The sequence below is a fragment of the Pyrgilauda ruficollis genome, unplaced genomic scaffold (genome assembly GCF_017590135.1).
Source record: "Pyrgilauda ruficollis isolate IOZ18807 unplaced genomic scaffold, ASM1759013v1 scaffold65, whole genome shotgun sequence".
Classification (NCBI taxonomy): Eukaryota; Metazoa; Chordata; class Aves; order Passeriformes; family Passeridae; genus Pyrgilauda; species Pyrgilauda ruficollis.
In genome coordinates this window covers 3,419,587-3,443,977 of record NW_024528266.1, presented here as the reverse complement: position 1 = coordinate 3,443,977, position 24,391 = coordinate 3,419,587, and the positions used below count along the sequence as shown (strand labels likewise).

Sequence of the window (24,391 nt, the reverse complement as noted above, 5' to 3'; positions counted from 1 at the left end):
GTGGCCATGTTGGTTCCCGCCGCCGCGGCGAGCCGGGCGGCGAGGGGCGGCTCCTCCGGCGGCGGGCAAGGGCCGCGTTCCCGGCACGCCGTGCCCCGGAGGCCCCGGGGAGAGGCACGGCGGTGAGGGAGCGCGGGGTCGGTAAGTCACGGGTGCGCTCCTGGGGCAGCCGCGACAGCAGCTCGGCTGGTGAGACTCGGCAGACGAAATCGTCTTGGCCAGGTTGTGTCATCTTTTATTTGAGAGTTTGGGATTTTTTAATTTTTTCAGACCTTTCATGATAATGCAGTGTTTCTTTTTGTTTTTTCCAGGTGATAAGTTATGTTCATGGTATTATGCTCGGTCTTACAAACGTAGCCCCAGCCTGCACTTCCATAATGAGCTGGAGCAGCTGGAAGTGATCCAAGTACAGTTGTTATTCTAATCCCACATGATTGTGTATCATGAGGAGAGGACAGCAGAAGACTCTGTTAGGGTTACAAGAAAACACAGTTAAAGAGGGCTGGTGTCTTGCTGCTGTGCATACCAGCTGTGGCTAAATAACCAGTGTGCTGTTTGGGGAGGCTTTGTAGCATTAGACCAAGGAAAACAAGTTTGAAAATCAGTGGCTTTATATAAAGACTAATTTTGCCCTTTTGTGTAAGGCGCACTGATTTTTCTCTTAATGCTTTTCTTCTGTGAACCAAACCCCATTTTTTTTTATCTATGAGGAAGAGATTTAAGTAGATCAGCATTTATAAATTGCATGGCAGCTCTGTACAGGGAGCTTGTCAGTTATTAAGAGTGCAAGACAGACCATCAGCAGCACCCTTCCCGTGTTCTTTAGCCAGTGCTAAAGACTTGTTTTCACATCCAAAAGCCAGTCTTTGAGTTGTTGCCCACATATCTGAAGATGAGGGCTTCCTCTCAGTTCAGTGCTTTGTGGTGACTGTGGAGCTTAGTAGGAATTGCAATAGTTTGTAATATGAACTTTAGAAATTGAAATGACTCTAAAGGCCTGGGCCTTGTGGCTTTCTTTGCTGTGCTGCTGGCACAAAAACTGCCTTTGCACCGTTTTCTCCATTAACTCCATCTGCTCACTGAGGTAGATCTGAGCCTGATGTAGCAGAAAGTAAACAATTGGTTTTGTCATGCTGTGTCCCAGCAAGATTGATTGCCCAGATCCAGTTCACCATGAGCAGTTGTGCTGAACCTTAAAAGTAGAAGATGGGGCAACACTCACAACAGTTTAAGTAATTAATGTAGTTGTTGAATGTTCTGCAGTAGTTGCAGTGTGCTCACATTCAGGAGTCGGCTATCACCTGTGCTCGCTTATTTTCAAATTGAAGTAAATAAAGTCTTTCTTGATTGTCCTTGTAGGTGGCTCCCTTCTCCTGCCTCAGCCTAAAGTTAGATGTGTGTAGTGACTGAGGTCAGAGGTGTTGCAGAAATGCTGCGTGCTTTGCAGCTGAACAATTTAATTGCATGTGTGGTTAGGGATTACCTCTTGATCATAGGGAGGCCTTTCTGTTGCTCACCTGCAAAATCTGGACCTGCGTTTGTAGAGATGTCATTTGTAACGCTTTCCTGGTGGGAGAACGTGTCTTGGGAAATGAAAATACAACTGAGTATGGGTCAGCTTTTGTGTTTCTTTAATACAGACTTCTTCTAAGATCAGTGATGTTTCTAGTACTGTCATGGTTTCAGAAGTAGCGTACATTGAAAGTCTTAAGAGGCTTGCAAAATGTTTCGGACTGTTAACAAATACAGAAACTTGAGAGTTCTGTAGAGTCCGTAACAGTTGTCAAAAAAGCAAGACTATTCTATCTAAATACAGAGCAATTGCACAGTGGCTTACTTCTCCACTGTAGGGAGGACATAAACCTTTGCAACACCGACAAGTTAAAATTCTCACCTTTTCTTGTGATGTCTAGGTTTTTCTTTTAAAAATATTGAGATTAATTTTTGAGACTATGCAGAAGTGTCACCTCTTAGAATGCTCATACAGCCTTTGAGGATTAAATGTGATTAAGTAAAACCACACATGCAAAAGTCCACAACAAAACCAGTAGTAATGCTTTAGTAAACAATAATTTACCAAAGGTGACTTTAAAATGTATCTGCACAAAGCCTGTAACTTCTAGGTGCGTATAAATCTAATCCCTCATTGTGCAAATTGGAAATGGCATCATGATTCTTTTGTATTTTTGCTTAACAACAGTTATTGTCATAAGTGCAATTCTTGTAAGTTTAACTCCTTTTTTTTAGCCTACAACAGTGACATTTCACTTATCTGTAATTTGGAAAATGCTTGTTTGAGAAGGTAATCATATATAGTTGGGAATCAAAACTTTATTTAAGTGAAACTATTATCTCAAGGGGTTACAAACATAGTGATGTAGGACCTTAAAATTCTGGAAAGTTCATAATAGCTCCTAAAATTCAATGTAGGCTGAAAGGTATTTATTTTGCATTATTTGCAGACAGGTGGCATGTAAGTTTAATTCAACTTCAGACTTGCTCTTGTTGCTGTGTATTTCTGTTGTAGAAGTCAGTGACCTGCTCTGCTTGAAATCAGTATAGCATTAAACTGCAGCATTGTGAACACAGTTGCTTTCTCATTGCATTTTCTGAAATTATACAGGATAGATGTACCTTTCATGCTGTTTTATAATTGAGAATATTTATCATAAGCTTTTGAATTGTAAATTACATTTGAGTGAGTATGGAGTTTCCTCTAAGAGGAGTATATTGCACATCTTGTAAATTTTTTGAGATAAACACTTTTCTGAAAGCCATTTTAAATAATTACATTTCACACAGCATATAAAATACCAAACTTGTATCAGAGAAATGCATAAAAATAGCGTATGAAATCAAGCTGTGTTTTACTGGTACTACCTGCAGGTGTGGAGGTACATGGGAAACTTTTTGATGTTTCTTTTGGCAGCTTTGTAAAGATTAGTTTGAATTTTGAGGAGAGAGAGGGGAGCATTAAATAAGGGATGTTGGTAGAGTGCCTGCATTGTGAAAGAGAAATGCAGCTTTAAATGTGAATTAATGTGACTTTTTCCTCAGATAAATTATTTTTCACTTTTGAAATATTCTATAGTCAAGGTTAAACTTGAGTTTAGAAACTGTTTATTATCTTGCAGTAGTCCTTGTTTCTTGCAGTTAAACCTGTTCCTGTATAGGACACTGGCGTTAGGAAGGTGTGAGTGTGTGATGTGCAGTAAGTGTGCTGTAACACGACTGTTGTTAGTGGCCTTCGTGTGCCAATTGTCCTTGAATTCTGTATAGTGCATGTAAGGCAGAAAAATTTTAGCTGTTTAAGTTGTTTTGGTTTGTTTTATTTTTTAAATAGAGGTCTGTTTCTTTTGTGCTCTGTGCTGTTCATCAGATAACCTGTATGTATGACATCCTGTGCAATCGCTGGGCGTACCAGGAGTATATCCAGTACTTTTTCTTTGAAGACCTCTCTTGATCATTCATACATTCTACATTAAATTCTTTTCTGAAGATTGAACATGTTGTAAATTTTCAGCAGATATGAAGTTCTCTGTTGAACCAGAGACTCAGTATACTTGGGAAACATGGAGGTCTTTTGTGTAGGAGTGTTTGGGGGAGACTAGAGGCTTTTTGTTCTTTGAACCATCTGAACTGTTCTCCCCAGCAGTTTTCTTGTCTGAGTGCCTTAGAACTGGCAGAATGTTATATGTGGAAACTCATCCCATGGGTAGATTTTGTGTTCCAGTAGCAAAGGCAGCAGCAGAGTGCAAACTGGGGTAAGAGGTGTTAGCACAAGGGGAACTTGCTTAGGCAGCTACAGAAACCACAAAGACACTGAGGTAGTTTGATATTCCTTGTAGGCTGTTTGCTAATGCTAGTTTGTGAGTTAAATGGTGAAAATCTGATGGGCATTTTCAAGTGTATATAACCCATTTTGCAGAAATCAAGAGGGCTGTAAATAGTCTTTGTATCTTTTAAATCTGAGGTGATATTTCCTAGAAAACCTTTGACCGTGGAGGAAGTATGTGACTCTTTTACTTGGTCTTTTATTCCTGTTCTCCTGTACGTGTGTTGCACTTCTGTTGTAAAGTGAGGGGGACATGACTCAATTAAAGTCAGGTTTCATGCTTGTGTTCTAATAGTGATTGCCTATCTAAAAATCTATGGTGTTTTAAGTCTAATGATGAATACAGTTAGGATAGTTGATCTGTTATATCTTGCTGTGTCACAAGTAGAAGTCCTTTCTTTGTCCTGGTGTCTGGAAATCTGCTTCACACTTTTAAATTGGTAACAGGTGGCTCTTAGTACCTCTCTTCCAGTTGCTGTTACATGTACTACGTATTATTTTTACCACTCTACACTCATTCCTCAGAGTTGTGTGTCAAATCATCCCTTGGCTTGTTTTCTTACAAGATGTCATAATTGCTTGTGGGTGTGCTTTAATCTTTTTTTATTTTTGTCCAGAATGTTTTGAAATAAATAGCTCTTGAATTTTGTGCCTTGGAAGTTACCCTAACTGTAGTGTCGTAGCAGTTATGCACAAGACACGTAAGGACCAGCAGATAGTAGAAATTGTTTTTCCCAAGACATCAGGTAACTGGGGCATGCAGTTTCTGTCTTTTGGAAACCCTAAACAAGAAGGTGAAAACTCCAGAATGTACCTTATTTTGATTTAATGCGAGAAGACTTTGGAAAGCCTCTTCCACTAATTAATTCTCTTAGCCTTCACCAAGAGCACGTAATAGTGCCAGGTTATGTCCTTTTGGGCAATAATTGTTGCACTCCAACTGGACTTGCTAAACAACTTCTGTAAGCAGCTAATGACATGAATGTGGTTTGGGTAGCATCTGAAAGCCCTTGGTAAAACCTAATCAAGCTGCTTGTTCTCCTTAATAAACAAACCTGATGAAGCAGTTTTTATTGCAGATGCTTTGTTTCCTGTCCTGGTGACGTGCACACTTTTCTTGGATATGTTGGTCATTATGTGCTGTGGAGAAAGAGTAAATAGCACTAATTAAATTTGCAAGTGTCCGAATCCAAGTAATTGTAGATACACAGAGTCATTAAATGCTGAGTAGGCAAATGTTTCATGGACTTCTGCAGGCTGATTCCTACATCAAAAACCATGTGGGTGGTGAATAAATGTCACTTAATTATGTGCTGTCTTGTGTATGAGAAGTGGGATTGGCCCTGTGAAGCTTTCCAGTTTATCTGGTAATACTACCCTATTTTATTACTTATATTTTAAAAGCAGCAAACTCAGTGGTTACTTAGTGTATAGAGTCAATTTTAGGTTAAAGAATACATTAGTTATGAGCAGTGGTAAAGTATTATGAAGGATTTTAAATAAAGTAGTCCAGGGACTCCAGGTGGAGTCAGTCTGACTGGTTAATAGTGTTGCAATTGCAGGGTTCCATGCGGTGAGTTGCTAAAATGTGGGCATTAATTCATGTGGCATTTATAGAATAGAATTGTATGCAGTTTCTTGTAGAATTTCTTGGGTATCAGGACTTTAAATACCAGTTAACAAACTTATATAGTTTCTATTTGACTAATAACAAGAAGTGCTTTGATATACAAACATTTCATTTTGGTGCTCAGAGCAGTGAGAAGATGAAAGGAAAGAGGAGCTGATAGTGATTAACCAGCCAAAAATTAAAATGCTTATTTTTCTGTTTTCCTTGATGGCTATGGGAAACAGAAGTAAGTGAAAATAAGCTGGTTTAGGCTTCTCTCTGAGGCCAGCCAGAAATAATGTTCTTTAATAACAAGTTTTGTGTGTAGGCCTGTAGCTATCCTTGATGGGGCAGCCTGCTGCTGAAAAAAAGTCTCTTCTGGTGGCATAGTTTTTGAGGGGAGTTGCACAGCCCTGGGTCAAGGTCATAGTTGCGTAGGCCTTGGAGCTGAGCTGTCATTCTCTTTTTTGGACAGGAGTTTGGATAATAGTTAGTCTGATTTTTATGATTGCCATGTAGCTTTCAGAACATCTAAAGGGATTTGATACTGTGGTGGCTTAGGTAAAATGCATGTGCTGAGTCAGATGTCTTCTGACATGTCTTTTGTTGTCCAAAAACAGAATTTCATGTAATTGTGTGAAGGATGATTATCAGTGTACCAGGCAGGTGTTGAGGCTCGTTGCATTTTTCTTTTTGTCTGAATGTGCTACCTTAATCCTTTCTAATGTAGTCTTTTGTTAGAAGTTATGAAACAATTTAGCCCTGCATGTGCTCAGTGGCTTTGTATTGATTCTTCCATTTTATGTAGTTGTGATAATTCTGGAAGAGTGACCAGGGAGACTTTGGGATTAGCTCTTTGTATGTTGAAAGCTAGTTGCTGAGCAAACATGAGATTCTCAACTGAAATTGTTTTTGGCAGATGCTCTGCATCTGCATTCAGCAAGAGTGAGTCTGTTTGAAGTTAAAATTCCTAGTGTAATAGCATTTGTAAATCAGTTGTGAATATTAGATGTCACAGCTGCAGAGTATTATACTGAAAGCAAGCTGTATCACAAAACCTAGTGCTATTCCAGAGTATCAGCAGAATATTTCTTATTGTATTTCTGCATGTAACTTTTCTGAATTTTCTAGTTAGAAGCCCCTGAAGGAACCACACTTAAATTTTGGTTGTCTATACTTGTTCCTTTTTAATACAATACAGATAATGTGGAGGAGGAACTATTGAAGTGCTTCCTTGGTGAATTTTACAGTTTCTGTGCACTTTCTGTCTTGACTTGTTCAGTGGGATGGTTTTGTGTGATTAAAGATGAATGATACCAAAAATAAGTGGGGGTAACACTAGAAATTCTATTCCAGATAGAATTTGAAGAACTTACTATGTTTTTTTGAAGGTCTGCTTAGCTTTTTATAGTTACACTGGAGGAGATGTGACAGATTTTTCAACACTGTGCTTCTGTGGGTTTGTTAGTGATGATCCCTTTGGGAGATCCTCAGAAGGCATTTAGTTTTATTTAGAGGAAGGGAATTGTGCTATTGTACTGTGTAAATCAAAGCACTAGCCAAGTGCTCCTGTTAGATCTTGATATGTCTGTCTCTTCACTGTGAATGCAGGTGCATGTGAGTGTTCTGAAATGTCATGAGGTGTTTTTCTAGGTGGGCTGTTAAACTAAAGCATATTTGGTTGTTTTCAACCATAAAGGAGTAACTTCTCTGATGTGTAGCATAGTATCATGCTTAATAATGCTACATTCATTGATAATTGCTACATTTTCATTGATAATGAAAAGAAAATCCCTGTTAAGATAGATCTTCAGGTGTTATCCAGGAGAGTTTGCCAGCTGGGTCTGTGAGGATTGAACAGTGTTATCATTTCAAATCCACTTTTCAACAGCTTTGGTGTGATAAATGTATGTGGAAGTCTGGAGTAAACTGTTCCATTAATTAAGTTGCTTAACATTACTTAATTCACTCCTATGTTATTTTTTTCTGTTAAAACCACAAAATTTAAATTAATTTTTAAATACTACTCTTATATTGCCACATCTGGAAACACCTAGAGTCTTTGAGTCTGCTGTACTTAGCTTTTGTTTATATTACTGAAGTGCTTTTTCTTTCTCGGGGTCAGCTGTATAGGCAATTTGTGTTAGCTGTTCGGAAGGAGCTACGGTCCTCATTCTGTGTTTCTGTAATATTGTAGCATGGATTGCAGGTTGGGGAGGGATAGTGGTAACTGGCAGGGATACCTGGCCTCACAATAAAGTTTTGTATTCCCTGGTTTGAAGGAAAGGCATTAGAATTTCAAATCTGACACAGTGACTTCTCAAACTGAATGACAAGCCTGAGGGGGTTTGCATGCAAAGAGAATAAAATTTACTACTTTGTTAAAGTATATTTAACATTTCTAGAGCTGTCTCTAGAAAGTTGAAGAATAACTCTTGAAGTGAATCTAATACATACTAAACCAGTAAGTACATTTATTTCAGTTGGAAATTTGAGAACTGATGCATGTTCAAATTCTGCTGTTTGATTCATGATGATGTTGCAAATACGGAGATAACTGTGCACTGGCTTGGCTTCTAGCTGCTTGCAGTAGCTGATTTTAGATCTGTGAATTTTAGTTTTATCTTCTACTTGTAATTAATAGATTTTTTAAAAATAACTGAGCCTGTACACCTGTTTCAAATGATGCTCTGTCAGAAGCTGATAAAAATATTTTTCATTCTGAAGTTACTATTCTCTGAATTTATTTTAGATGTGCATATTCTAGATAACATAGATTGTGTGTTTCTGAAACAGTACTCAAAACTATTTCAAAATTAGACAAGTATGTATAGCAAACCATTTTGGTGATGAATTACATAGGAAGCAAATCACTGAACAGCAGCATGCAAATTCCTGTAGTTAGTGTTTATTGTAAGACCTGTTCAGATGTTGAAGAATAAAGGGATACAAATTGTGCTTTCATTATGGGATTTGGGCCCACAGTCAAGATAAATTACAGAAACTCTTCGCTTCACCCTTTCTGAAGTAACTTTAGAGAACTAAATTACCTCAATAAAAATTGAGAAGGAATGTATTAAAAACTCCTTTCTTCAAACAGGAAACCACTCCCAACCCCCAACCTGCAGAAGAGGAGAAAACTGAGCCAGCACCTAGTCAGGAGGTTGCCAGTCCTGAACAGTATATTAAACATCCACTACAAAACAGGTAAATGGTACAGAAACTGATAGAAAAATGCCTGTGGCTTTGCAGCTCGTGTTGACTTTATATTCTCTAGCAGTATTTTGACAATTCTCAGTGGTTTTTTGGAGATTTTTGCAGTGGGGTTGCAGAGTAAGGAGAGTCAGATTCAGATGTTAATATTTAGAATCTTCTTCAGATAATGCAGTTACAGAAGCTGAGAATCTTTGCAAATTTCAAAATGCATCCAGGTACTTTGAAAGAGCATGACTTTGCTTTTAGTTGGAGGCAGACAGAGCTTTTGTTGATTTTTGGCTGGTGTATTTTAAGAGGCTGACACTGAGGTGAAGCTGCTGCCCACTAGAGCTGGGAAACCTTGCATTCTGCCTTGTACTTGGATAAATTAAGGTGCTGGTGGTAATAACTTGTCATTAAAATTATCTTTCAAAGTTAGAAATTCAAGCCCTCTTAGAGCTTGAAAAAGACCAGCTTGGAAGTAATTTTCTCCAAGTCAGCTGATGAGTTACTGTGGAATGCTCAGTTCTTACTGTTGGCAGGTACCTTTTACCAAGTGATACCTTACTCTTTGTCTAAGTTTTGAGCAAGTGTGGAAAACACTGGTTCCCTGTAGTGCTATGCTGCATGTATCCCATTTTCCTTGTTGTCTTTTCAGCTTCCATCTTCCTTCTCTTCTAAATACCTTGACTAAATTGATGCTAACAGTTCTTTACAAGTGTTAGTGAGGCCATTACTAGAATGGAGTAAACTTTTAAAACTAGGTTTGAAATGTCAGAAAGGGTCTCAAAACAATAGATTGACACCTAGTGACTTAAAGCTCTCTGCTGAGAGAAGACAAATACAGCCTAGTGCTAACCGGAGTTGTTTCAACACTGCTGAAATGATTAGAGTGGAAAAAAACCCCAACTATTTGATTAAATGCCTCATTAGGTATCCTTTTCCAGCATTTTAAATTGCTGCAATGATGCTTTTTAGATTCAGAAAGAGCATCTTTGTGTGAAAGGTTCAATTCTGTCTTGATATTTGTACTCAGCAGAGATGATTTTTTTTCATTCAGTCTCATCTTTATATATGCTAATTTAAAAACTTGAGACAATCAATTTGTGGGGATTTGTGGTGGTTGCCATTAGTAAGCTTAATGCAGCTTGCTTTTTAAAATTTATGCTTTTCTAGTATGTGAGTGCTTGAGAAGCTTTCATGTCATACATAGCTTTGGAGTGATCTAATTTGCTTATGTAACCTTTACAAGGAAATTACTGGCCAGGGAGCCCAGTTTGAATCGTTGGTGTTGTTTTAGACCATCATCAGTTGTTTGTGGTAGGTGATTGCAGTTCAGCAGTGACAGCAAAGAGAAACATCTGAAGTTTAGAGTCTTAAAAGAATTGCAAAGCTATTGAAAATATTTGCCTAATGGATTGATAAAGTCTGCCACTATTCTTGTAATGAAAGCACAAACATTGTTAGTCTGTAAAGAATTGATCATGTAGCTTATTGATGAAAACTGACTTCCATGGTCATAATAAGGTTTGCAATTAGTTTGAATGTAACAATAGAAGTAATTACATTTTTAATATACTTTAATTTCTATGGTTTTATTTTATTCTCCTTTAGATGGGCACTCTGGTTTTTTAAAAATGACAAGAGCAAAACTTGGCAAGCAAATCTTCGTCTTATCTCAAAGTTCGATACTGTTGAGGATTTTTGGGCGTAAGTAGAGATTTTTCAGTCTGCGCAATAATTTTGGGATTTGTTGGCAAAACTTGGGTCCAAGTCAAAAAACCTATAAAGTACTCCATTAACTGCAAATTCTTGTGTGTAATCTGAAATATTTGCAAAATTGAAGGTGAAGTCTGTTGAAAATGCAAATGGAGAAGTACTTCATCCTTTAAATGCACATTGTCTTGCTGAAACACTGCAACACCGCTTATATTCATGTGTACATGACAGACATGTAGAACATTTTATTTGTGCAGTAGCTATCTCAGTAACATGAACCTGTAAATTCTGGTGGCCAACTGATTGCCACTTCCATGGCCCCACATTTTCCTTCTTGATTAAATTGACCACTGGCTCATGTTGCGTGTTCAAGAGTGCCTGTATCTGGAGTGTGGAGTTGACTCATGCAGATGAATGGCATTCTTGAAAAAAATTTCTTAGCGGTTACAGAAGAAATGACCTTCATTCTAAGTTGAAGGTCTGTGAGAGGGGTTAGGCTCCAACAGCAAAAAAAAGCCCCTGAAGGGGGGCCTGTGCTTTCCAAGCACTTGCTTCAATCAAGATTTTACCTGCCATAATGCTAAAACATGGAGAAAATGCAAGTGCTGTGAAATTGAGAGTGAAAAAAAAGCATTGTATATTTGATCTTAGTGTTTCATGCTACATTGAGTGGTTGGGTTCTTATTTTGTTGCATACTTTTTTTGGATGTGATCCCTGTGGAGGGAGATGGGGTCTGAGTGTAGTAACAGAACCCATCAGTGATCCATTAGCACAAGGAGGAAAAATGCTTCTGCCTTTTCAGTAACTATTGGTGCAGTCCTGAGAGGGAATGGGATTCTGGGCTTGTACCCAGCATTCCCATTCCTACTGTGGGGATGACTGCAAACTGTGCTTCACTCAGCTGACAGTGGTGGGGTGTGTGATGGGCAGCTGAGTTGTTTGAAGCTCACTACTGAAGTTGGTTAAGGGTAAGTTTTTGAGCTTCTATAACCGAGATAGTCTTGGTAATTAAAAAGTGCATAATCTAGATGTCTGCAGTGAAGGTATAAAATCAGCCACCAGCAGTTAAGTTACACGTCCTTTGTGGCTGGAGTGGGAAATAAGTGTGTTGTTTTGGGCAGAAAATCTCAGTGTCAAGCTAAACTTAAAAGAGGTAAACTGTTAAATTTGTAACTGGTGTTACAAATTCCTGTGCTTGATTTCTCATTGTTAGAACATCACAGTAATCAGTTTTCTTTTTGATGCTGAATTATGCCTTGATACTAGTTGGTCTTGGGCTACAGGTTGTTGTAATACATTCAGGTCTCCTTCTGAAGTCTGACCTGTGAGGGGTGGAAGAAAGGCATCTATCTCCTTGTTTGAGGAGATGACACTATGTACTCCTTTGATTGTTTTTCTGAATTGCACGGTTGTAAATTTAATTGTGAATATACATTTTATTGTCTATCATCTGTTCTTGTCTTTTGAGTCCTTGATTTGAATTATGAGGCCGACAGCATTCATACCTAGAGTGCTGTATCAAATAGCAAGGTTGAGCATTTCTCCTAAAAAAAATTCTCAGCAGTGTGAGTAGCCCTAGAAATAGAAACAGTTATCCTTATTCCATTAATGCACTGAATACTCTTGGCCACAGAACCTGCTGCCCTAAAAGCTCAGTAATTTATGTTCGAATAACTTTGAACGTCAGTTCTAAACCTTAGAACTAGGTTTAAAAGAAGCATTGACAACTAGTTTAAAAACAGTTGTGGAGTTCCTATTCCATTCTGCTGCTTTAAACCAAGAGCATCTTAATACTGATACTTGTATATTGTTAAAAAGTACTTAAGAAATAGGGTTGCTTCTGAAATAACTTTATTGCTCCTTAATTTTTGGGCTTTGTTTGGTCATAGGTCTTAAATTCTTTAAGAATTTTGTACCTTAAAACAATGCTTAGTTTCTAATCCTGCTTTTTTCTCTCCAATAGTTTATACAACCATATCCAGCTCTCTAGTAATTTAATGCCTGGTTGTGACTACTCGCTCTTTAAGGTAGGCTTGCTAACATTTTTTTCTTTAGTTAAGGATGTTGATGGATGATTTCCTGACTAAGCAAGACACTATTCAAATATTTCACTTAAGGCATTTAGGAACATGGTTGGGTATGTCATAAAGGTGTTAATTTTTTTGAGCAAGTCCCAAACATTGTCTGAAAATCAGGTTGTCACTACTTCTGAAATTTTAAGTACTTGCTTTAACACATTAGACAATCAGTTTTAATCTGTGACTCTGTTAGTGTTTGTTTTACGTGAGATGTTTGTGCAAACAATTAAGTGTAAATTTTGCTAATGTGCAAGGTTTTCCAGCTCTGTCACTTGATATGAAATGAGTTAAAATGTCTGTGGGAAACAGCAGTGTTGCTCAGTGTTCCTTATGGGTGTACTGCTAGCCAGATGCACAGTACTGCTATTAATTTTTATACTACCAGGTAAATGCTGTATTGCTTAAGCATGAAATAGAAAAGTGCACCAAACATGGACAATAAGAAAATGCTGAGGAAGTGTCCAGACTAGTGAATAGGGAAAGTTAAATGAAATCATGCCTCAGCTGGGGTGGAGATCTGAACTGGGGCTCTAGGTCAAATCCTAACCTCTTGGTAGTGCTTCTATCATGCAGCTTCCTTTTGGGATTCCAGCACCCAGATTAGTCCCTGAAGTGCTGGTGCCTGGTTCCTCCTTTGCTCATAAAATGTAGCTGCAGGCTGGGGCTCCTCTGCAGCCTGTGTGCACTGTTTGTAGACCCAGCAGTTTCATGTAGTGAAGAGGTTCTGCTGCTTGGGTTTGGAAAGGTAATGGTGTTCTAGGTGACTGAGCAAGCTTACTAGAATTTTAAGAACCTGTAGGCCCTTCAGAGATTTGGATATCTATGGATAATGCTTGTATTTTTTACATCAATCCTTAATTTGTGTTTTAAGTACATGTATCTGTTCTGTGTTTGCTTGTCTTCAAGCAGTAATAGTTATATAACTTCATGGAACAGGTATAGAATTGGCAACTGTTTCAGGTTTCTGGGCAATCTCTTACTGCTGTCCTTCAGTTGTGACCTCTTAAGAGGTCCTCTTAAAGGTGATGAAGTAGTTTAAGCTCTGCAGCTGCCAGTGAGGGTGTTACATTTAAAGTGAGATGACACCACTCCATCCTGCATGTTGAACACTTAGTTTTCAGCCATAGGTTTTGTCGTGCAATTCTTAGTGGACAATTCTTAACAGAATTCCTCTGTCCAGACAATGACTTATTTTTTAATGACTTTCTGAAGTGCAGCATAGCTGGTTGATACAGGAGCAGTAGCTGGCTGCTTTGCTGTATCAGCACATGCAGAATCATTTAATTCAGTGCAGGGCCACTGGCAAAATGCGAATCAGATCTTGCTTTGAAAAAAGGTATCTTGATTTTTTTTTTCCCCCCCTCTCCCCAACAATGAAAATCCTCCTATTTTCACCTTGTATATGAAGGTAGTCATTAAGAGAGACTGCCAAAGGTGTCTATTTCAGTGAAATAATCTGTATGCATGAGTGAAACACTTGGCTGATCTTGCACTGAGTGCAAGACATAAAATAAAGACTCCAGATAAAATTAGCTGCTACGTTCTGGTTTCATGCAGGGCGAAGCAGGTGGTTATCTTTGCCTGTTGCCTTAGGATTTTTTTTAATGTTATATGTAGCTAAGACTTTTTGCCTGGACTGTGATGCTTCTGTAGAACTAAAAATTCACTGGAGTGTGCACTTGTTGTTTTGGAAGTTTGATATTAGTGTGAGACAGTATTTCAGGACATTCTGGTGTGTGTCTTAAACTGTACACTTCTCTCTTAACTAACTGTTCCAGTTACCAGGACTTTTGGTGGCTCTTTAGGAAAAAGAGATGGAGTCTGATTTAACTTGTGGCCTTTCTTTGCAGGATGGGATTGAACCCATGTGGGAAGATGAAAAGAACAAGCGAGGAGGCCGATGGCTAATTACATTAAACAAGCAGCAGAGACGAAGTGACCTTGATCGCTTCTGGCTAGAGACAGTAAGCACCAGTGGCAGCTGAGGAGTCTTATGTTGGTGTGAAAGTACATTTAACTGGTTTGATATTTGTGTGCTATGCTATTCTCACTTCTTGGCAGCAGAGTGTCCTGTAGAGTTTTACTGACAGGCTGTATTTAAAAAATGGTTTTTTTCAATAGTGATCTTCATGTGGGTTTATTCTGTCTTAATACTTCCTTGTAACAGGCAGCAACAGGGTGAGTTCTGTAGGACAGATTAAGCTTTTCCCATGTAGTGCACGGAACATTACTGTTGAACTACTGTGAAAATAATACAACTTGCAACTTGCTGGTTCAGTTGATAAAACAATTAGTTTTACAAATACTTTTTTAAAAAAAAGTGAATAGTTTTCAGGTTTTGGCTTTGTTGAACAAGGTACTTTCAGATTTACTTTCTTCTTTCTGTATTTGTCTTAATGCTGGGGTAGGCAATAATAGCACATTCATCTTGTATATACACACCATAAAAATACTTCTTTTTTCCATTGCTCTTATCTCTTTGGAATAGAATTGAATGGTAAATGTATTTCTAGTGTGGATTGCAGTAAATGTATCACAGAAATGTGTTGTCTAGGAACTGACTCAGAATAGCCTAAGACAGTCTAGTGCGGTCTGGGATTTAGGGGCATGGATTGCAGACAGGACAAATCATAGCAGTCTTGGCAAATCTCTATCTTTAGTCCTTGTTTTTGTAGGAGGCAAGGAGTATTGCACCCCTTTGAAAGGGAGAAATGGCCTTCAGAATCAACGCAGAGGTGTCCAAAATATCAGAACTTTGAGGATCTTTGTAGTCACTGTAGTTGTGATTTGAAGAGGGCATTACAATACTGGGCAGTGTGACTGCACTTGAGCAAATTAACATCCTGGTGCAGATACTTGGCCTAATGCATGTGTGAGTCCTGACTGCTAATAGCCATGACATATGGCTTGGAAACATGTAGATAGACTGTGCAAACTGAAGGCTAGAGGGCTCTGCTTTTTGCTTAGCAGTGAGCAATGGCACAGAGCCCAAATACCCAGGTGACTGTGATATGTGCCCTAAAACAACCCTGTCACTTCTAATTCCAGTAATTATGTACAACCAGTTTTCTGCAATAGAAATCAAAGTCTTTATAACTCCCGTTTGGAACAAAGTTTTATTATAATTATCTTAACTGTGAACTAAACTTCATTTGAGAAGTTTTTCCCTGTTGTGCAACACTCATGAAAAATGTACCTGAGTAGTGTTTACTGAGCATGGTAGTCATCTTGGCTTGCATGTGAACTAAGACAGTTGATCGATACTTTACGTGTTTGTGTGTGGTTTGATCTCAACCATTTATGGCTTGAATTACTCAGTGTGTGTGCAGCCTGCAGTTGGGTGTAACATTTAAAGCATGTTTAGTTGTACCTGATTTATTTATTAGCACACTTTGTCCTTTTTGCATTTCCTTGAGTAAGCCAGCCCTTGGGGGTCTGATGGGTACTGGAAGACCTGCTTTGTTTGAGAAATTGCAAACATGTTGAATTTCCAGATGTTATAAGTGATATCAGAAAACTGACATAGCCACAGTGTATTTAATGTACTGTGCAAGTGAAGGAAACAAGTGTCCATTTGCAGATTGAGTGTGCAGAAAGATTTTTTTTTTTCTTTAATTCAGCATAGTCTAGGTGAATCTGTCTCAAGCACAAAAAACTATTAGGTCTGAATATCAGGATTGCTTGTTTTACAAGTAGCAAGCTGAAGATTTTAAATACCACTCTCACAGTTAGCATGTTGCATGGGGCTGTGACCCTGCTCGCTCTGATGCTCCTGGCCAATTCCAAGCTTCACTGCTAGAAACCTGGGAGGAAGAATCTTGTGTTACTTGTGCACCTACATTGGTGCTTTGTATTAAACCCACTTCAGAGTTTATAGAAATGCTGAAGCGTCCTGTGTCGACAACACTTAGTGTCTGGCTGCAGTCAGATTTACCTCTTAATTGATAGACTTCAGCATGGAAATGAAACCTTACATACCTGATGTGGCACAAATAGTCCTTAACAGGCTCTTCCTAGGTAATGGATACAAATACCTAAAATTTCAGATTGGTCCATCTATGTTAAGTGTACTGTAGAAAGAAAAATACAGTGCTTTAATTCTTCTCTTGTTTTGGATTGGGAGGATGGGGTGGAAGGCAGCACTGTGGAAATGATCAGCTGTGTCAGAACTTGCGGCAGGTGGCAGAGGAGGAGGAATGGAAAATTCAGACTAGAAGGAAGATACCCTACTAGAGTATGTTCACTTGTAATATTTGGAACTTGAAGAAGACACTGTAATAAATAGAAAGTGATTGTTGTATGGCAAGTGTCTGTAGGCAGTAAAATGTGTTCCTCAGTCCTTGTGTACACTGGGTGCTTGCCTACAGAACAGGATTCTGACTCTGAACTGCTTTCTCTTTCACAGCTGCTGTGCCTTATTGGGGAGTCATTCGATGACTACAGTGATGATGTGTGTGGTGCTGTTGTTAATGTTAGAACTAAGGGTGATAAAATAGCAATATGGACAACTGAATGTGAAAACAGGGATGCTGTTACGCATATAGGGTAAGTAATGTGCTCGGCGCCTCGGCTGTATGGAGTGTAACCATGCATGTAAAGCCAGTTAGCTTGATAGAGGAGGCATTTCAGGCAAGTGGAGCCTGAGCAGAGCTGTATCCCAAGCTTAAGTAACTGTAAATTGTGTTCATCATTTCTAAACTACACTGAAGGCAGTGCTGCTGTACAGAGCAGTTAGTAACAGATGCCCATACACAAATCTTGGCAAAAATTCTCATTTCACAATGAGGCATTGTAATTAACAACTGTAGGTAATGTGCAATCTGTTCCAGCCTGACAGTTTGTAAAGGTGGGTGCTCAGTAAGAGTAGAGCATTGATACAGGTTTTTTCCAGGAAAGTGATGCTTACAAGTAAGACTGGAAAGGAAAGGTGCTGCAAGTCTTAAGCACAGAAGGATGTACGCAAATTTGGGGGATGGGGGGTGAGGAAAGCTGTACAGTGATATGCTGTGAAACTCCACAGGCGTTTCCCTACGTTTTGGCCCTGTTTAAGTAGAGATGAAGCAATCCTGTGATTTGTGGGTTATTTGACCTGCATGCTGTAGTCTTTAAGTAAAGCAACAGTAGTTATCTCAGATTGAGTCTGTGCTATGGAAAATGCGTGTTGTGCTTTAGTGTGTAGGAAGTATTACTAATTACACAGTTACTATTACACAATTATGTGATTAAAATTACTCATTACACAAGTATTTATTGGATTCTGTAGTAGTGATGCTTTGGAATAACTTGCTGTTAAATTTGTCATTGTAGGCCATTTACCTTATGCAAACCAATGAAAATATTTCTCTTCCTGACTTAGTGCATCTACCTTAAGCCAAATATGAACTGTCAGGCATAGCAGATTACTCTTTTCACTACCTGATGACTCTTTTGACACATGCCTTTTTTTGGGCCTTTAAGAATCTGTGTGCCTTCTACTAACAGTTTTATTATACAGTCATATTTCCAGGCTTCAGTGGTAAGTGTTTAATAATAAACACACAAATGTACGGTATTCATCTTCTGCTACCACAGTGTTGCAATAAACCTAGTAGGCATCAGACAGCATTTTAGAGTGGTATTAACCATTAACTAAGGAGTTGACTCCTTTAGAGAACTGTGAAAAAGTTAAGATTTTTGCAAACTGACACAAGTACCAAGGTAAGTTACATTGTCTGCTTGCTCCAGTATTACCCTAACCGTAGACAGGAGTGGCCATTAGTGACTTGCATCTCACTCTGTGCTAAGGAGCACTGTGTGTGTGTGTTTGTGTCTAAGGCAGGTGCTGCTGCTTCTTCCTCTTAAGACATAAGATCCAAGGTGGTTTTTCTTAAAGCTTCTGTTGGGTAAGGTGCCCATAATGAGGTCTGTGGGAGTCTGCTTTCTATCAGTAGTTAAAGGAAAGACAGCAACTCTCTGCAGCCATCATGTGTGGGGTGATTAGAACTGACTGTTCCAGGGAATTGTTTTCTTTGGTTCAGGTAACTTTATCATCTCAGTAGTTCTGGAATTGTGAACCATGAGTTCTACATAGCTGTGTTGTTTCTCTATGTGGAAATACAGCTTTGTGGTTTAATGATGCTCACATGAATGCAGAACAGAGTGCCTCCATTTTGCATTTTTTTAGGCCTGTTAATTATTTTGTGGAAGAGCATGTCCTATTATATGTGGTAAGTCATTTTACAAAACTTTAGGTGGGTTTTAGATGCAATATACTAGAAAAATCATATTTCGAGTCCTTTATCTGAGAAATTGTTTCTAAATAGGCAACTCTTTTTTTTAATGTTGCCCCCAGATCTTAAAAGCAGGTGTCCTGATACTAATTCCTTCCTAAGGACTTTGCTTAAACTGTTGTTTTATTTCTTTTCCTCTCCAGGAGAGTATACAAGGAAAGATTAGGACTTCCTCCAAAGATAGTGATTGGTTATCAGTCCCATGCAGACACAGCTACTAAGAGCGGCTCCACCACTAAAAATAGGTTTGTTGTTTAAGACGACACCTTCTGAGTATTCTTTCATAGGAGACTGCGTCAAGCAATCGAGATTGGGAGCTGAACCAAAGCCTCTTCAAAAGCAGAGTGGACTACATTTAAATTTGATTTCCATCTAAATGTTGCTAAGATTTGTGAGAAGTCTCATTCGCCTTTGTCTTGTACTTCTATGTTCAATTTTTCTATTTTGGCCGAAGTAACCGTTACCAATTGGAATTTTAGTACACTTCACCCCCCAGATCTGTAAGTGTGTTTCTGGCCCACTCTGTAATAGCTTGGTAGAAACATTACTATTGCAAAAAAAAAAAAATTGTTTATCCACAGTATTCAGAAAAGAAGTTGCGTTTCTGTACCTGCAGGAAATTACTCTGTTTTACATTTGCATTGTATGCAGTAAGATTTTGCTGGTTTGGAAAAGAGTATGGTGCATACAGTTTTCTAGCAATTTTTTTATACAGCATCATCTTTGCTGTAACCTCTGCTGATGGCTGCTAGATTAATTTATTTGTTTTCCCTATTTGATAACATTAGTGATATTTTGATTTCAGTTGTTTTTGCTCATGTAACATTTGGTGAAGAATCTGGGAGTATGACAAAGGTGGAATAAACATAAATTTTGTGCATTCTTTGGTAATTTTTTGGTTTTTTTGTAACATCAGAGCTTTGCTACAGATTTATGCATTTCAGTCAAATCAGTGATCTTTTTGTGTGATTTCCTGAACGTAAATGTGGATTTTTTTTTTTAATGTAACACCATAATTTACATTCCTTACTAGAAATAGTATGTCTGTTTTTGTATCTTATGCTGTATTTTAACACTTTGTATTACTTAGGTTATTTTGCTTTGGTTAAAATGGCTCAAGTAGAAAAGCGGTCCCATTCATACTAAGACAGTGTACAAAACTGTAAATAAAATGTGTACAGTGAATTGTCTTTTAGACAACTAGATTTGTCCTTTTATTTCTCCATCTATACAGCAAGTATTTGTACCTCTCGTGACAAGGCAGTCTCTACTGTGGCTTCTATTGTAGTGTCTTCCAAGAAAGATAAAGTCTGGAGCTAGTCTGTTGAAACTTTTAATAAACCTATTAGATAGCACCCTAAATCAAAGTGGAATTATATCCATGTGGCTAATGTTCTTTCTTAGTGGTTGGTCTAATTGATCATGGTTTGTGTTGTTTCTCTTTTGACTTCTGTTTTATGCCCAACCAAGAATTTTAAGGGTACACAGAAAGCTGTTTAGTTTCAGGTAGGAGCTACAGTAAAAGTGCTTCAGTGAGTGATTCTGCTCTAAGAATATAATGCATAAAGTACAAGTAGAGCATCCCAGAGACATGGCTACAAATAAAAGTATGAGTATCTAGATAGGTTGCTATTACATGTGTCTGAGTAGTTGAATCTTTGTTCCATTGTTTGAAAGTTACTCCAGAGAGCTGATAGTTTACTTGGAAGTTCACGGGATGGTGGAGATTTTGAGGGTCGAGTTCACTTACTTTGAGCATAAGATGAGAGGCTTGTTCTTTCCACCTCTTAGAGCAGAGCATGCAGCAAAATCAGTGCTTTATTGCTGATTTCTTGCTGGTTTTTTAAGTGTGTGATAGGCTCCATAGCCCTGGCAAGAGCTTTAAGTATTTCTTCAGCTAAGTGTCAAGGCAGGTGCTTGTTGGGGTTTTGATCTTTGTGATAACTGATTAAAGCGAGTTTAGTCACTGGCAGTGAAGAGTCAGTTGCATCTGCCTGATGAAGGCACTGAAGTGTCTGTGTGCTGAAATAGACTTGAACACTTTTCTTGCACATTTGTTCAGAAATGTGTCATAAGGAGCATATCAGACTATGCCAAAAATGTCTGGATGATTATTACAGTTGTTTAATAGAAACACTTAGAACAGACATCTCTGTCTAAAGATGCTATTCCTTCAGTATTGGTCATCAACCAGGATATCTGTGAATGTGGAGAGAGCTGTCTGGGCTGTTTGTGTGCTGGTTTCTGTGAATTCTTGTGTAACTGGTTGCCTGTCCTGATTCAGCAGGTGTGAGCAAGTCAGGTTTGTTTAATAGGTCCATTGATAGTAGAATGTAGCAGTCCATGCCTGTTTCCCATCTTGAGCTAATCATCCGTAATGCTTGCATGCATGGCAATGTGAAGATGAATCAACCTCCCGAGTGGTGACTGTGTGTGTGTAATTTGGGAGCATGGCAGCCAGGCTCCCTCATGGTCACTGGAAATGGTGGTAGTGCTGCCCTTTTGTAAAGAGCATTGAGATTAACCTGAGTGCTGTTGTGAGAACTGCATAGTATCGGGTTTGTTCATTGCGCTACAGGACTGACCAGAGTATTATTTAGGGTAGCAGCATTTTGTTCATCTAGACAAGCGATTGCTAGGTTTTTTTGGTATGGCCTCAGGTTTTTGAGCCTGAACCTATTGAAGCGGCCAGCTACCTTGCACTGTAGTATGAAAACTGTAGGCAGGTTGATTTGAGGCTCTTTGCTGCTCAGATAACAATTGCAGTATTTTTAGAATACTTGAGAGGAAATTAGCTGGCATGGTTGCTTTATCAAACATACAGCCTATGCCTTTAATTCATTTTTAGAGGAAGCCAATGACCACGAAACTTGTTTTCTCCAGCTTGCAAATCACTTTGTGCTGCATACTAATGTTGTTCTGATTATAGTGGTGTAGTTTGTGTGCTGAGGGAGAAAGGTGAGAGCTCTCCATTCTGCATATTACTGTAACAGCCACAGGCTCAGGAGAGGACAAAGTAAATGTAAAAGTATCTCTTATTGCTGCAGAATATTCAGTGTCATTGAACTCCCAGCTAAAGGGGAGGCTGTTGTCAATGTGTGGTTTTAGTAAGCCTGGGAAGACTACAGAGTACATGTATGAAGCATCTTTTCAGAAGTGGGGTTCTGTGGTACAAAACCAGAGCAAGGGAAGTCAGCAGAAATTGCTGTGCTAGAAGAGGTGTAAGAATGTGCCAAAACACAGCCTGTGAAGATGGGGTAACTGATGTGTGAATTGTCAGCTTCTGGGTATAACGTTAAGTCTTGGACTGTGCAATGCTTTTCATTGTCACTTCTGTTTGTCCTGCTGCACTGTCACTGTCTTGTCTATCAAGTTGTCTCTAGCTCAGGAAATTTAACTCCAATGCTACCCAAATTCTGGAAACTTGGAAGTAGTGGCTTTTAGCCAAGCTTGGAGTGAGCTCAAAGCTTCCGTCCTACCTAATGGAATCCTTTCTTACTAAATTGCTTGGAGAAAGTATTCTGGCCTCCATTCTGGGACTCTTACTAAATGCAAAAAAAAAAAAAAAAAAAAAACCCAAACAAAACTAAAACTTTGCATTTTAGTCTCTGCAAGTGTCATGGATCTTCTTTGATATGTGACCTCCCATGTTTCCAAGAAGCTTAATTTTTGAGTGGTGGCCTGGTGGTTTTAAAACTAGTTTTTAAGAATATCCTGTACTCATGTACTCTACCAGACAGTTAAGCTTGATAGTTAAAACCACAGAGCTTTCAGGCTGCCTGGCAGTTAACTTTTAGATGACTTTGCCCTCTTAAAAACAGTCAGTGGTTTCTGCAAAATATTTTTGTGAATAGGTTTTACTTAGATCTTAAAATAACTTTTTTTAAATGTAGAATTTGTGCCTTTTCCCATTGGGCAAGAAATAGACAAATGGAAATGACATGACCAGGAAGGAGATAGGTATACCTATTTCATTTTGAGGCATTTCATACCTGTCCATCTAAATTCTTTGGAGGGTGGAAGTGCAGTGTGGAACCAGGCCTATGGAAGGCACCTGCTGCACCTCTCCATCATCGCTGCTGAGCTCCAGGAGCTGTTCAATCCCAAAGGCTTGTCATTTTTGATCCCTTTGTGGGACACCCATTCACTGCAGCTGCTTGAACAGATTTTGTCTTGTAGGTCTTAAAAGTTTTCTATTCTGCCAGAATTTGTGTTCAGGTGTCTGGCTCTGGCACTGCAGCAAAGCCTTTAATAAGCACTTAAATTCCTTCCCCTGTGATAAAAACCACGGTCACTCTTCCTCTTGCCTAGTGGCTGTCTGGCACTTTCCCAAAAGACTATGGGATTCCCTCCTAGCCTTTCTGTTTTGAAATAAAGCAGGTTCTGATGTCCAGAGCTAAATGTGAATTATGGCTGTGCACATGATGGTTGTTATGCTTCCCAGCGTTAACTTGTTATTTTGTGTGATGCCTTAAATGTAAAAACATCCTAGCTGAAGTCTGCCTGTTGGTATCAGTTTGCCTGCTAACCAAACAACTCAGATTTATTTTTTTTTATTCTCTTCTAGTACTGAGCGTGTGACAAGCTTAGCTGTGAATTTGTGGGGTTTATGACTGCGTGGGGTTTATGACTGCCTATGCTTTTCTTGTCTCCATTTTTCTAAATCCTGATGCTTTTCAAGCCTTACTAAAACATGTTTAATAAAGGGAGAAATTACACTGAGTCTAGTCACTGCTTTTTTAGTCACTGTGATACCATGGAGAATTCCAGGTGTTGCTAAACCCAGATAAAGACCGTGTGTGACTTCTTTGGCATAATAATCTGCTTATGGGATTTCATTTTTTTATCTCTAGCCATGTAAGTATGATAATAGTGAAAATGATACTTGAAAGTGTGTGTGAATATATCGTATATAAAGCAAAAATTACTCATCTATTTTTTCAAGGTAGAAAACTGTTTTGTTATTTCTAAAAGGTTTCTTTGACTTTCTGTTATGAATTACTGGATTTTGCTTACAATAGGTAGTTTAGATCAATCTTTTTTCCTATGTTGTGCATATTATTATTATCAAAGAGTTGGAGCCAACCTCGTAGGTCAGGTTTGGCATTCTTTGAAGTAAAGCTAGTTTTTGAGCCTTATCTTCCTCCATATGTACAGGGTAGTTTATCCTAGTGCATCTCGCCCTGAGCCGTACAAATACACAGAAAATATAATGGGAAATTGGAAGGTACTACTTTATTTCTGTAGTTTGAATGAAAATAAAGTTTCTGAGGAACTAATGTCTCAGCTTCTTGACTCTGTATGGGATGTAGAGAAATGCAGCTCAAACATACGTGAGTGTGGAACTGCTTTGGAACCTGTGTTCTCTCTTCAGTTTGCAGCTTGTGTGTCACTGGGGCTCCTGCAACTCAGCCACCCATCAGTCTTGTTCTGAACAGAGCTGGTGTTAACAGCAGTGATTGCAACACTGTGATTGCAAAATCACTGCTCTTCCCTTGTTTACCAGTTTCTCCATAGCAAGGAGTAGACTAAATATGGTGGAGTGGATCAACCAGCAGGAAAGTGCAGCTGGACCCTTAATGGGAGCTCCTGCTGTGCCACTGCAGTGACATCAAACAGCTGGAGACAGTGCTGGGAAGTCGCAGGAGGGCTTTGGTCTGGCTGTGCTGTCCACTGGGGGCTTCA

General features: G+C 38.8%; 1 protein-coding gene across 2 annotated transcripts in view; it reads left to right on the top strand.

Annotated features, from left to right (window-relative positions):
- Positions 1 to 23,985, top strand: part of EIF4E (eukaryotic translation initiation factor 4E) — a 24,227-nt gene extending 242 nt beyond the window's left edge. Inside the window, exons 1-7 of one of the 2 annotated variants that reach the window (XM_041484224.1) lie at positions 269 to 406; positions 8,545 to 8,651; positions 10,254 to 10,349; positions 12,323 to 12,386; positions 14,288 to 14,401; positions 16,843 to 16,982; positions 18,850 to 23,985. In XM_041484224.1, coding sequence (XP_041340158.1) covers positions 278 to 406; positions 8,545 to 8,651; positions 10,254 to 10,349; positions 12,323 to 12,386; positions 14,288 to 14,401; positions 16,843 to 16,982; positions 18,850 to 18,964 — 765 coding nt within the window. In that variant the 5' untranslated portion in view covers positions 269 to 277 and the 3' untranslated portion in view covers positions 18,965 to 23,985. Of the gene's footprint in view, positions 1 to 268; positions 407 to 8,544; positions 8,652 to 10,253; positions 10,350 to 12,322; positions 12,387 to 14,287; positions 14,402 to 16,842; positions 16,983 to 18,849 lie in introns of those variants that run through there. The other variant, XM_041484225.1, reaches the window with a different exon arrangement.
- The last annotated feature ends 406 nt before the right edge of the window (positions 23,986 to 24,391 follow it).